The sequence below is a fragment of the Lonchura striata genome, chromosome 16 (genome assembly GCF_046129695.1).
Source record: "Lonchura striata isolate bLonStr1 chromosome 16, bLonStr1.mat, whole genome shotgun sequence".
Lineage (NCBI taxonomy): Eukaryota > Metazoa > Chordata > Aves > Passeriformes > Estrildidae > Lonchura > Lonchura striata.
Window position 1 is genome coordinate 5887746 of NC_134618.1, and position 14004 is coordinate 5901749.

At 37.1% G+C, this 14004-nt stretch overlaps 1 protein-coding gene across 50 annotated transcripts in view; it reads left to right on the forward strand.

Annotated features, from left to right (window-relative positions):
* RBFOX1 (RNA binding fox-1 homolog 1) overlaps positions 1–14004 on the forward strand; it is a 1167105-nt gene that overhangs the window by 1132105 nt on the left and 20996 nt on the right. For all 50 annotated transcript variants that reach the window (XM_077786836.1, XM_031506137.2, XM_031506136.2 and 47 more), the window contains one exon: positions 3786–3850. In XM_077786836.1, the coding sequence (XP_077642962.1) occupies positions 3786–3850 (65 nt within the window). The remainder of the gene's footprint in view (positions 1–3785; positions 3851–14004) is intronic.

The following is a 14004-nucleotide window of genomic DNA, read 5'->3' on the forward strand; positions in this document are numbered from 1 at the left end:
AATTGTATTCAATTTTCTGTTAATTTCTATTTTATTGTATCTTATTCAAGATGGTTGTGACTTCTTTATAAAATTGATTAATATTTCCCTATAAAAATCACCAGCTGATCTCTGACAGATCCCACTGCTCTTTTTCTGTTTGCCAGAGCCAGAGATGTATAAAACATTGAGAGAGAAATTCCAGTGAATTGCTCTGGGGAATTTGCCTAAATTCCTTCCTTACATCCTTCTTCCCATCCTTCCTTCCTCATTCAAATCATCCCATTTCTGTTTATTATAGAGCAGTGTTGCAGGAGCCTGCGTGTGGCAATAAATTACCACAGGTATGACACCAGTGATGGCAAAACCTCACCCTGCTGGATGCAGGCTCATGTCAAATCATGCTGACACTCAAATAAATATGTGAGAAAATGGATTCTCTGTGTGCAAATGGCAAAAATAGTCCACCAGCTGCATTTTATTTTCCAGTTCCAGTCACAAAGTCACAGATAGTGATACTATTGTTAATTTTTGAAACTACTTCAGCTGTTGTAACACTGTTTTATCATTGTTCTGCAAGTAGCAAATATGGGAGCACAGATAAGGAAGTAAACATTTTTTCACTATGGTATCTGAATTTATTATTTTCAAAATAATAATCCAAAGTCAGGTAGTTTCTGCCTGAATATAAATATAAGAGAAAAAAAAGATTTCCTAAAACATTTCTAATACTTAGAAACTGAAAATTGTTAATTTTTAAAATGTAATTATTGCACAATTTTGTTCTGAGTGTTTTATTTTGCAATATAGTCTAAGGCATGAGGATAATTATATAATGTTACTCAAGAGATGTAGTGAAGATTACTGGTGTATTCTCCACCTAAAATATCAGCCAAGTTCCAAATTAGAGAAAAATTGTGAAACAGATCTTGTTACAGAAGTTGAGTTCAGGGGTTTGAACTGGAATCCCACCCCAATTTCGAGTGTAAAGTGTACCTGTAAGTATTTTCTTCTTGCAGTAATCAAAAATCACCTGAAGTAATTGAAGTAAAACAATGAGAAAACTTGGTACAACACCAAAACTGCAGAACACAAGCCCCATAAAAATAATTTGCTTTGGCATATTTTAATGTGTAATTTATGCTAGTTTATTTTAAAATTATGAATTCATGACATGTGATGGTAGGGAATTAGGTTTTCCCTGATACCCAAATAAATCCTGCTTTTTTAGTTCTCCAGAGAATGCAGGCAAATTCAATGCCTTCAATCTCTTTTTATTTGTATTGCTTTATACTCATTCTTGCCAGGGCTCTCATAAATGTCAGACTGATTGCTGAATCCAAAACATCTTAATAAAGTTCAGAGTCGAGCTTCATTGTTCAGCAGAAATTCTTTGAAAGCAAATCAAAATGTGAGCATAAAAGGAATGCAGCTCTTGTGTTTAGGGAGCAAGAAAGGGTCTCTGATCACAAACTGACCAATTTTTGGTGATAGTTAAATGAAGAAAAGGAAACCAGTCCCCACAGAGCCCACCAGATTTCAGAGCAGCTGCTGTGGGAACAGCCTGTGTCATTTTTCTCCCATTCAGAACTGCTCATGGTGGGCTGCTCTCAGTTCCATACTGTGGTAGGAGCTGTTGCATGTAGAGCTGGATGCACTTGGAGTGGCTCTCACTTTTGAACTGGGTTTTAGGAGTGGACAGCAGCCAGGCAAGGGAGTTGGACACCCTGGTGAACAGAACCATGTCAGACTTCAGATCTGCCACACACTGCCAGGCTGGATCATGAAAACAAATTCAGTGTCTTCCTCATATAAGCACTCTGAGAAAAAAAGAGAGAAAAAAGGGGGTGGGAAAGTTGTCATATTTCACAGAATCACAGAATCACCAGGCTGGACAAGACCTTCAAGACTGAGTCCAACCCATGCCCGAACACCCCAGCTAAACCCTGGCACCAAGTGCCACTTCCAGGCTTTTTCTAAACACATCCAGGGATGGTGACCCCACCACCTCCCCGGGCAGACCATTCCAAATATTTAGCCCTCAAAAACCAGGAGGGGAGAACAGATACATTGGTCTCATCTCTCACCTCTCACTTTGACAGAGGCCAGCCCAAGTGTGCAGTTTGAATTTCCCCTTTTAGTCCTGGCTCAGTTTGTACCTGGTGGCATCATTTGATATCCAAAGGCCTGTACCTACATGTCTGCAGCAGCGTGTGCCTGTTGGACATTTTTAACGGTGACAGCCTTCTGCTGGGTTATAAAAATGAAATTATCTGCAATGAGAAGGTGTTTTGCCTCAGTGTGTGCACAGAGGAGCACAGGAGAGCATGTGGGGGTTTGGGAGATGCTCATTCCTGCCTGATCCCAGGGCTTGTGTGGCACAATTGCTGCTGGCAGAGAACTGGCCAGGAGCAGGGAGGGACATGTCCTGTTGTCTGTGTGAGCACTTGAAAAAAAAATCAGAAAGAATATTCTTCAAATAAGCTGACAGTTCAAAGCCTGGAGTTTCTAATGAGCTGTCAGCATATGTAAAACTCGTGTTTATTCTTAGGGTGATGTGGCATTGTCAGCTGAACGATTGATTTCCAAACCCAACCTGCTTCAAATCTTCAAACCCACAAAGGTTTACATGTGTTAGGGATCAAAGCCATTCTGCTAAGCAAAGTGGTAGAAGGGGAAAGAGCTTGTAAAAGTAGTTCAGACTGCTTTTCTGAAAAGAGTGAATTTTTATTTGCAAAATCAAACTAGAAACCCCACAAAAGTTACTACAGTAAAAATGTTATACTATTACAGTAAAGGCTGGCACATTGTGGTCTATTCTTCCTGCTTCAGCACAATATCTGGGGTGAATGCAGCCTTCCAAAAAAAAAAAAAATAGGAAAGAGCCAACCAAGCAATCCATTACAGTGAACACTTCAGCAAAAGAGTGACTTTTATTCAAAGCTGAGTGAGCTGATACTGTCTTATTCAGCTCTTTGTTAGGGAGGGGGTGGGTGGGGAAGGCACCACAGCAGCCCCTGTCCCAGAGGGTGCTGGGGGGGAGAATTCTAATTGGGACGTAAATCGTGTTTGTGTTATCAGCGGGCCTGGGCTGGGGCTGTTAATTGGCATGCTGAGATCATTTGGAAATGGTTGATGTAACACTGTGGTCCATTGAACAGGAAGCTCTGCTGTTTTCACAGTTTGATAATCAATGCATCACTGCACTCAATTCCTTTCCAATGTGTGTTTGTTTGTCCTGTTTGCTTAATTGAACAGCTGGAATTACTGTTACATACAACTGAATGTTAATTCATGGAAGAGAATTTTGCTTCTTCATTATAATTTTATGTATAAATTGGAAGCCTATGTAACATTAAGTGTTAATTGAGTGCACAAATTCATAGGTTTAATCAACCAGGCATGATAAATCATATTTTGTACCAAAAAAAGAATTTATTATTAGCTGAATTTGTCTTTTAAGTTTAGCACTGCTTTGTGAATATACATTCACTTTGTTTATACAAACAATTGCTGCTTGAAAACTTGGAGAAGAATCCAGTAATAATCCAAAAGTGAAAAAGCTTACGCTGATCAATAGAATTCATTGCTTTCTCCTGATCTCTGGGACAAACCTTAAAAAGTTTGTGGTGCTCCATTTTGCTTACCGATTCACCGAAATACTTCCCTTAACATTTCACTGCAGTATTTCCTGTGCATTTAACTGAACTGCAGCATGTTGTACTCCTTCAATTGTTGTCAAACGTTGCAAAACTGTGCTTGAAGGTGCCATGGCAATGCAGTTAGAGCGTGAGTTTGTGTTTCAGGGTGGTTATGCTGCCTACCGGTATGCCCAGCCTGCCACTGCCACTGCAGCTGCCTACAGTGACAGGTAAGAACTCCTTTCCTGCTCACAAATATTTGACCAGTGGAAGTTGAAGTTGATTCTATAAATTTGCCTTGTTGAAGTCTCATAACTGTCTTGTTGCTCTGCAGATAATTGTGATATCTAAAGCAGGCTGTTTTATTATAATCCATGAATAGCCATAAATTGAGAGACTTTAGGTCTTAACTGAGAATCAGGCATGAGATGTGCACATTCCCAAGCTGTAGATCATCCAGTTAATGTCTGTGACCCTTGTACAATGCAGATAAATAAATGTACAGATTCATGATGGTCTGCTACTAAGGATCATTATTTGTCTTAGGAGTATTATTTCAGTTGATTTAGAAACTTGAACCTATCGAGTGCCCTCAATTCTCATTGACATTGTTTTTGTCAGTGGAAATTGAGAATGAGCTGTGTCTAAGCTTGAACTATCCAATGCAAAACAGTATTTTTTTTCCCATTTGCTTTCTGCCCTGGCATTTGTTTTTTTTCAATACTTTAAAACAAACAAACAAAATTTCTTTTGCTCTGTATTTTTTTCCTTAAAATGTAAACCACATTTGGTGTAAACAATATCAGAAATGGAAAATCATTAAAATATGCACATTCAAAGGCTTAAATTTTATCAACTAAGAGTGATGTCACATATATTAGTGTGTCTTCTTGAAAGATGGACGTTGGAATCCCTTAGAAGTCAATCTCTAAATTGCTGCTGGCTTCAGTAGGAACAGGATTATATCAAATTGCATAAAATAAAGTCTTTGCAGCGTGTGGACATGATTTTGTTATGAGAAGGAGGATTATCCTACATTTTCCTCATAAATTGCACCCTTAAAATCTATTCTATCTTTAATATTTTTCAAGTTCTTGAGGAGTGTTCCCTTGTAAAGGGAGGGTGTATTTGGTGGCAGAGACACACCAACAATTTGCATCATGATGGCAGTGAGAAGTAAGGTCACGCTTCTCAATACCTGATACAAGAAAATTTTCCCTTGGAATAATGAAAATAATTTCTTAAACCTTAAATATTGAAAAATTTCTTTAAATGCTAAATTAGACAGTGTTACAAATGCTTCTGTTTCTTAAAGAAATCAAGAAATTAAGAAATTCTAGTGCACAATTTCTTAGATTGAAGCGCTGTTCATGGATTCTGTATTTTTAGAACCAAGTCCCATGGTATGAATGTTACAATGCTATGCATGCATATTTGCCTTTCAAGTGCTTATTCTGGGTAATGAAGATATATTTTTTAAAGTTATGTGAATAGAGTAATTTGCATGTATGGCTGAGGCATGCTGTGTCAGACAGGTAAGCAAGCTCCTTTTTATTGATTTTGGGTCAGTAATATCAACTAGATCTGTGCTGTGTGCACTCTGTTGGCAATGTACTATTTCTACGTAGGGGAACCTGCACAGGTGAAGTGCTCCTCAGTAGTTTCATTTCATTTCCACAAAGGTTTGTTAGCATGTCGCAGCTCTAGGGTTCTTATGTGAGCTTTTCTGTAAGCAAAACAACGCCTGCTTCTAAAAGCCTACTAAACCAAAAGGACAAAATTATAAATAACCTCCTGTGGTGAGCCAGGTTTTGCCAGCTATCACTCAGGTGTCCCTGGATCATTTTATAGGCTGTTTATTTCTATTAATTAAACCAATGCATTACACAGAGAAACTGAACAATAACAAGCTGATTTTTAAATGCTTTAATTATGAGTTGATGTTACCTTCTCATAAATCAGATTAAAGGCTGAAAGATAAAATATCAGTTGGTCACATGTTCTGCTATGGGCAGGGAGTCAACATCACAAAGAGTTATGCTGCCAAAAAGGTAAAGGATTTGTTTAGGAAGATAGTGCTCTTAAATGCTGTAAAGAAAGCTGGAGATGGCTTCAGAGGTAATGCAGTTGTTACAATCCTTAATTATTTTTTTGAAAAAATTGTCTAATTTTCAGATACACTTTGTGTATAATTAGAATTGCAGTAACCCGTCTTTGCTTGCTTAATTTTAGATATCTTAAATGAATTTTATATCTTTTTGATTTTTTTAAATTTATCTTTCTTTTTAAATGTGGTTAACCCTCATCTTTGATCTGCTTCCCCCAAATGAATATGGTTTCTTGTCTTAATTACAAATCTCATAACTGAATTACTTTTTGAGAGAATCCCAAAACTAACATCGAGAACAAAACAAATAACAATCTGCTCAAACATTTCTTTGCATGTGGGAAACTATGTGCAAACATGGATACCTCTGATTATTCACAACTACAGTTTGTTTAATTTGATTAACTTTTTGTTTATTGTAAAATTAATTTAATTTAGCTACTTTTGTGAAATTATTAATATTGAGGATGCTGAAATATACTTCAGTACCACTGCTTATATCTGCTCTTCTCAATGTAATTATCATCTGCTCTCCTCTCACAATACTGAAGATTCCATATCTCCTTGTACACTTATTTAGTGTTCATATGAGCCCCTGTTTAACTTAATTACACATGAACTGCATTTACTGTTTGTATAAAAAATGATCCCCAAAGAAATTGAGTACCACTGAAGCAGTGACATATAATGGAAATACTACTTCATACTAATTTTAAAAATAATAAAAGTTTTTGGTCACCACTCATATCCATTATGAATGGCAATGTTCCATATTTGAAAGGCTTAAGTCAGGAGATGGAAAAAGGAAATCTTTAGATTGGAGACATGTTTTGGTAAATTAAAAATAAAGGTTAACAGAAAGATTTGGGACTGCAGAATCAATAGACCGAGTCGATTGATAATGATCACTGTGAGAAGGCTCTGTTTGAAGGAATGCAATGGTATCCTTGTTTGTCACAGTTGGAAATGTTGCTGGAAATAGGCAAGGAACAGATATACAGGGGAGAATCAGGTGGCAAGGAAATACCATTAAACCAATCAATGCAAACCCCAAAGTATTTGTCAAGACAGGTCATGTACTCCTAAACTAAATTTCACAACAGGGGTTGGCCTGGCACATCTCCCCAGTCATTTTTTTAGAATCACAAAACAAAAACAACAAAGAAACAGGTACATTTTGTTTCATGTATGAAGAAATTCAATCACTGGATACAAATTCAGAATTCCATTTTATTATTGTGTGATCTATCATATATTAAATTGCATGTACAGATTTGAAGGTGTTTGCAGAACTGGATAAAAAAAAATTATGTTTAACTTGCCAAGTTTTAAAATATTTCAGATAAGTTTTCCAATTAGTATAAGTCCTAAAAGGGGACCTATTGGTCTATATATATTCTTCATCATCAGTCTGGAACATGCCTGGCAAACTCTCTAAACTGAGCATATTTTGAAAAAAATAATTGTAAGGATGTGCAAAAGACACTAAATCAGATGTCAATAAAATGTTTGTACAGCTCTTATTCATCTTTCATACAATATTAAAAAAACAAAAATAGTTGTTACATTTCTGTCCAAGTCTGAAGTAAGAGAAACTAGCAAGGTCATCCAGTTTTGTATTGCTGAGGTAGAAGGAGTCGAGCATGGCAGTGGGGCCTATTGTCATTTTGTCATTGCATGTTCACTTGGTGTTGCTGGTATGTCTGTAATGCTGTACTGGATTTGACAGATCCATCACATAGCTCAGTGAATGGCTTGCTTGAATTAAGCCTATGGGCAGACTTATTCCCATTGATTGGCTATTGGTTTTGTGTTTTATGGTTTGATGATTGCATCTGCGGTCGGAGCGAGGGCGGTGCTCCTTTCGCGCACATTAACGTTGCCAGCGGTGTTTGTGCAAGTGTGTCTGCCAGGAGGGAGCAGAGGCACAGCCTGTGCTGTCCCCGTGCAGGGCCCAGGTGTGTTTATACATGGATGGAGCAGTATCCATATATACACACACCCCCCATCCATCACACACACACTCCCACACAGACCCAGGTGCTGCCCTCAGCACCACCCCCTCCTATCACACCCAATTCTATCCTCACTCCCAACTGTGGGGATGTTCCCACTGACCTCTTTGTTGTCTGGATTAAATCCCTCATCACTGGAAGCTGACTTTTTTTATTTTATTTTGCTTTTTTTATTTTTTTCTTTTTAATAAGGCATATTCCAAAATATTTTGCACATAATATTTTGTAGCAAAAAATGTTTTGTTTTTCTCCTTCCCCTATCAATTTGTGTTTCATGTTCTGTGGTTATACCTAGGGTTTCATGAAATTTGAGAGAGAAGGTTTTGTCATATGGAAATTATGTGTTTTTCAGATCTTAAATCTTACTCCTGATAAAATTTGATATTCTAATAATTTACATTTTTAACATGTCTATGTGAAGCATTCAGTTTTTTTAAAGCAGTAGTGTCTATCAGAATAGTTGAATATATTTTCCGGTTCTCTTTGGGCAAGTAGCTGAGAGCAATACTTGATATTTGTGCTCAGGTTATCCTAAAATAGAATAGGTACAGATTTGGTTTAATATTAAACTTGCTCATTAAAGAATAAAAATTTAGAATGAAGAGTAAAAAAACCACAAAATATAAATTGTGAGCTTCTATAGCTGAGGACTATATAATCTTCTATTTTATGATTAAACAATGAAAACCACTCTATTTTTATTTAAATTATTTTCTCTTATTGAAGAATACTAGAGATATGTACTAAAAACGAAGGTTTTGATTGCATATAAAATATAATAGCATCTTGAGCCAGAATTTAATTTTCCATGAAATAATTTTACAGAAGCATAAATATTTTAAAATCTAGTATCTCATTCATTTCATGATTGTACCTTCTTAGATTAAGGAAAAAGAGATTCTCTACACAGTTTTAGTTTCTAAAGGAATCAGATTGGAAGAGGAGAAAAAATTAGAATATAGTGGTAACTTTTCAACTTCCAGCTGGAACCTTCCAACATTTGTATATTTTGCTATCCCAGTGGAATTTTAAATGGAAAGGTTTGGGGGATGAATCCTAAGGGGGAATTGTACAGCCCATATTGTAGGCTACTCAAATTCTGACAATGAAAAGGTTCAGTTAGCGCTGTGGCTGGGTACAGAGGTTGTGCTTAGCTTTTCTAACAGCAACAGAGAATAAATATATTAATATTATATTAATATTATATTAATATAATAACACTTCTTCTGCTTAGGTTTCATGTGGTGATGTTTTATTGGTCTCGTTTTTGGTTGTTGGTTTGTTTTTGTTTTTTTTTTTTTCCTGGACAATCCTGTATGGTAGCTAAAGCTTCTTTATTCCCTATTATTGCAAATAAAAATCAAATTATTGGCTAGGATGTTACAGAGAGGTAGTGGGTTTGGCCATCTACCTGCTAGAATTTTATGCCTGTGTGATCTCAGGCAAACTAGAGAATCACTGGAGTCATGTTAATATTTCATAATCCATTTTCATCCCAGTCCATTCAGTGTTTTGGGGATGACTGGAATATATGACTCATAGAATAACCATAACACGATCTTTTAGTGAAGAGTTAGAAAGTAAAAATGGGTGAATATGAATATAGAAAATGTTATAGGGGAACAAAATCATCCAAGCGTTTGAAATTCCATGAACAGGGACTTTCATGTAGTACATTTGGATAGGAATTTCCTGAAATGAAAATATGTTGCATAGAGTACTTTCCAATAATTGAAGCATGGTTCGTTCTAAAATATTGCAGATATGGCATTTTTGGGGGAGACTCAGTGAGTCACATCAACATAGGAAAACATTGCAAACAATTACATTTGCTAAAAACATAATTTGCCAGTTCTAGGAGGGTGCTTTGAGGTTTGAATACATTCCTGTACGGAGTGGAATTAACCTGTTTTCTGCTACTCTGACGGCTTGATTCACCTGTGTGTACTTTGACTATTCATGCAGTATCCAGGGAACTGCTAAAACTCCTCCACCAGTTCAAAACTGAGGGGATGCAGTAGTGAAAAAGCTTTGTGATACTGCTCAGAATTATGGCAAACACCAGTTATTAAACTTTTGTCGTGTCAGAGCTGGTTTCATTCCTATCCTGCTTCTACTTCTCTTACCTTTAATCTCCATTCTCATTCATTGCAGTAGCAAGGGACATTTTAGGAATCCCCCTAGACAAGGAAAGTCTAGGCTATTTCTGTGAAATCTGCTGTGACATCCATGCTGAAAATCATGAAGATAAAACTGGAAGAGAAGGTAGAGGTAGACTAAAGCCCAGATTTCTATATCTGGCTTCCTGATGGTGCCAAAGCTTAAGATGCTCAGTACTTTTGCTGTCAGGTTCTTCTAGAACATAGGGAAAGCTGTTAAATACTCATCATGTTCCAAAAATAAAATTAAAAAAAAAATCAGTGCACCTATTCTTATATCTCAGTTTCAGTATCATCTCTTGGTTTTGTTTAATTCATCCAGCCTATGTCTGGTTGTGTAGCCTGACTTTTAACTTGGGAGTTCCTCATTCTAATGTAAAAGCTCATAGTAAATAACTGTGATTATGAATATATTATTTGATAAATTTTCATACCTTTTCTCTAAATGGAGGGAGGGGAAAGGACTGGTTAACATTTTTAAAGTAGAAATTATTACTAGCTCATAAAAACTTCTTTGCTCTTTGAGGATATTGGAAGAAAGTGTGACTTTAAAATTTTTCAGTGTTGTACCCAGCAGAGTGGATAAATACGGAGTTGGGGAGCTGCTAAAACATTGATTCCTGATCCAGCAGACCAAAACTGTTACAGTCCATTGGGTCAGAGCCTGTGACATGACAGACCATAACAGCTCCTTTGGACATGTCAGTGGCTAATTACACACTCGGCTCTCAGATCATTGGCTTGATAGACCACAGAGGCAGATTAGAACGTGCTCTAAGTGTTGTCAACCCGAGAGCTTTAAATGCAGGCAGGAATTAAGAGCATTGTGCAAGAGGAAGACAGAAAATAAAGGAATGAAATGGAATTAAATTAATAAAACTGGGATGCCATGGATATAATCTGTATGGATTAGTGTAATCTGCAGTGTGTTCTGGCAAGGTGGTGAAGTATTAGAAGAACAAACTTTAAATAATGTTGATGAAATTAATCAAGAAAGAGGCAATTTACACTTTTGTATGTTTTTACTGTAGTGTTTCACACCTCTGAGGAGCCTAAAACAATTTATTAGGTATTTAAATAGATTTTTTTTCATATTCCTTTGGGTTTGTCAAGATGCTGATACTCTAGTAACCCACCTGAGGCAAACATCAGATTGTAAGAATACTGCAGGAGTGGGAATAGAATGTTTATCCATGTATCCTAAGGAGATTTTTAGTGAAAATTGCTGTAGGGTGTTTAATATACATGCATTAAAAAAAAAAAAGTAAAGTAAGGACTTTGTGTAAACCAAACATGTACCAGCTTCTAAAGTTTGTTTTGTTTTTCTTGAATAAATTCTTAAATAATCCTAGAAGGTTTTCATGTATATTATATTTTAGTTAAAATAGGAAAAAAATTATGCTGTCAACTAATTTGTAAAGTCATTCCGAATTTAATATAATGCAAAGGAAAAGAATGTTATTCACAATTGCTGAAGTTAATAATAAAATATGTTTATAATCATCATGTATGTTAGGAAAGTTATAGTGGATAAAATGGTTGTTACTAGTAAACTGTAATAATTGCTATAAAGTCAGAAACAAATATAAAGTATGTTTTTGAGGCATTATTTAAAGAATGCCATGATGTGCAAAAAGAACAAATCCCCCAATTAAATAAATGGTTATTTTTTAATGTATTTTAGTGATTCAAATACTGATTCTTTACACGAGGCTGACTTCAAAATGCTCTTTGCCTTAAAGGGAATGAACAATATGTCCAAAATATAGTAATAAACAAATTTTTCAAATATAAATATTAAGACTTCAAATATAGCCTTAATTTAGCAGTCCTGCATCATAATGACATCGATTTATGTTGCTGATATGGAGCACTTCTGAAATAGAATTACTGCACTACTTCCTCAAGTATTTAATTTAAGTGCCTAGGCTGTGTTAATCACACTAAAAGGCCAATAACTTTAGAGAAGTTCTGCTACTGAGATCAGTATGAATTCTGCTCAGAATTGTGTAGTATTCAGAATTCCATCTATTAGGTTTAGGTTTACTTAAAAATATCCAGATTTACTTAAAAGTCATATGTTCCTCTTGCAGATAAATATTCATCTTTAGACTCTGTGTATTGCATTATTATTAACAAATAATTTCCTACTAGGTATAATATATTGAATGACCATACATAAAAATATTCCACTAATGTAGCAGGTGATATTAGTTAGACCCAATCTAGTCATATAGCTCTGATTAAAAGAAAAAAATAAAATTAAACAGAACTAAGTAGGAAGGTTGCATCTATTTTCCAGAAATTTTCTTTATACCGAGGGCTAATGGAAGGAGAGAGAGGGGGTGTTTTTATCCAAGACACAGCCATGGCAGAATTTTTGTATCCACCCTGTGTGCAGCGTGGACATTCCTCCAGTCTGCTTTGCAACACCACTATTGGACTGTGCTAAAAGGAGTCTCTGTCTTCTAGCATTTGAGTGGGTTGTTCAGCTAGTTCAATATCAGGGCTAAAATAAAAATGCCTGCCCATCTGCTGGGGAAAGCCTGAGATAAGAATATCAATTATGAGAAAGCACCTTCTGCTGACCATTTTTCCCTTTAGGTATTTTTAATCCCTTTAGATTTTGGGTTGGTTGGTTACTTGTTTTTTTTTCCTGAGTAAATGAAATAATGCCAGCATATCACTGGGCTTGGGAATGCACATTTCTATTGGTGTCCAGAAGAGCTGGGGGTTGATTTTTTTCTTTTCTTGTAGGCATGTTTTTTGCAATTGCACAAGTACTTTTTGGTATTAAAAGAAATTATTTCTGGTTGAGAAATTGTGTGATTGGTAGCAGGACAAAACTTGATGAGAGATTTTGTTTCTTTTCTCTCTCCTGCTGTCTTTGGCACTCTGAATTTTGGTAGAGACGTGCTGTCTTTGGCTAAAGCACACAGAGATGTCCTGTACTGAGCACAAAGAGAGAGATGAGAGCAATGCAGAGGCGATGAATGAGGCAGGATTGAAGGGCTGGGCTGCGCTGCTGGGCACAGGGCTGTAGTGCCATTGCAGACCCCTGGCACAGAGGGGACCCGGGGAGGCAAGGGGGACACAGCACCTTCTGCAGTGGCAGTGAGCCCGGGCAGATGGACGAGCTGATGAGCTTTATTTAGTGTTTTCTATGCGGAGTTGTTATAGAAATAGCTGCATTTGTCTCTTTTGAGTCAGGGTTTTCCTCTATTCTGCTTCCAAGGCTGCCGGAGCTCACCCTGGGTCAGGGGTGGCTCCGTGTGGTGGAAAAGTCTCTCCTCCACCCCGAGCTTCCAAAGAAAGGCTCAGCAGTCTCTCTTGTTCGGTCTCAAGGCAGTTTATTGCAAGTTATCTAAAAGATTTTCTCCTTGAGCTGCTGTAGTTTGCTCACAGCTCAGGCAGAGGCACACACACACCCTGACATCCTCTCTGACCCCGACTGCTTCTTCTCTCCCCACCCAGAGCTGCTGCTCTCTTTTATATGGGACATTACGTGTGACATGGTTACAGTTTTTCCCCAATGCCTATTACCTATATTAAATGGTGCTTTTCTACTCTAAACCAATCTGGGAGTGCCAACATCACCAAGAACATGGAGGTAAGAAAGGAGAAAGAGGGAGGACAGGGCAGGCCCAGATCCCTCCATCCTAAAACCTCTGACCCCATGTACAAAACCAAAACCCCCTGTACAGCACTCAAAAATTCTTCCCTCTACTTTGTGACTTCTTCCACTATAATATCTAAACTTTTGTGGCTTCTTGTTCTTCCTGCAAGTTTGGTAAATCGTTCCATGGTTCAAACCCAAAATCACAGCTGTTTCCAGCTGCCTGCCAGGGTCTCAAATGCTTCTGACCTGGACACAGAACATCCAAAAATGTCTGAGGGACATTTTGAGTTCCGACACAAGGCCTGCCTCAAAATTTCAGGAAAGAAATGGTCAGGAATGATGGATGTAGGAGAGAATTATCTCGTGATAAGGAAAGCAGAGGACCTCAGTGAAAGCCAAATATCCACATCTTTCTCTTTGTCTTGGCATCATCGTTGGTTAGGTTGAACAAGAAATTCTGCAGAGAAAAAGAACATGACATTGA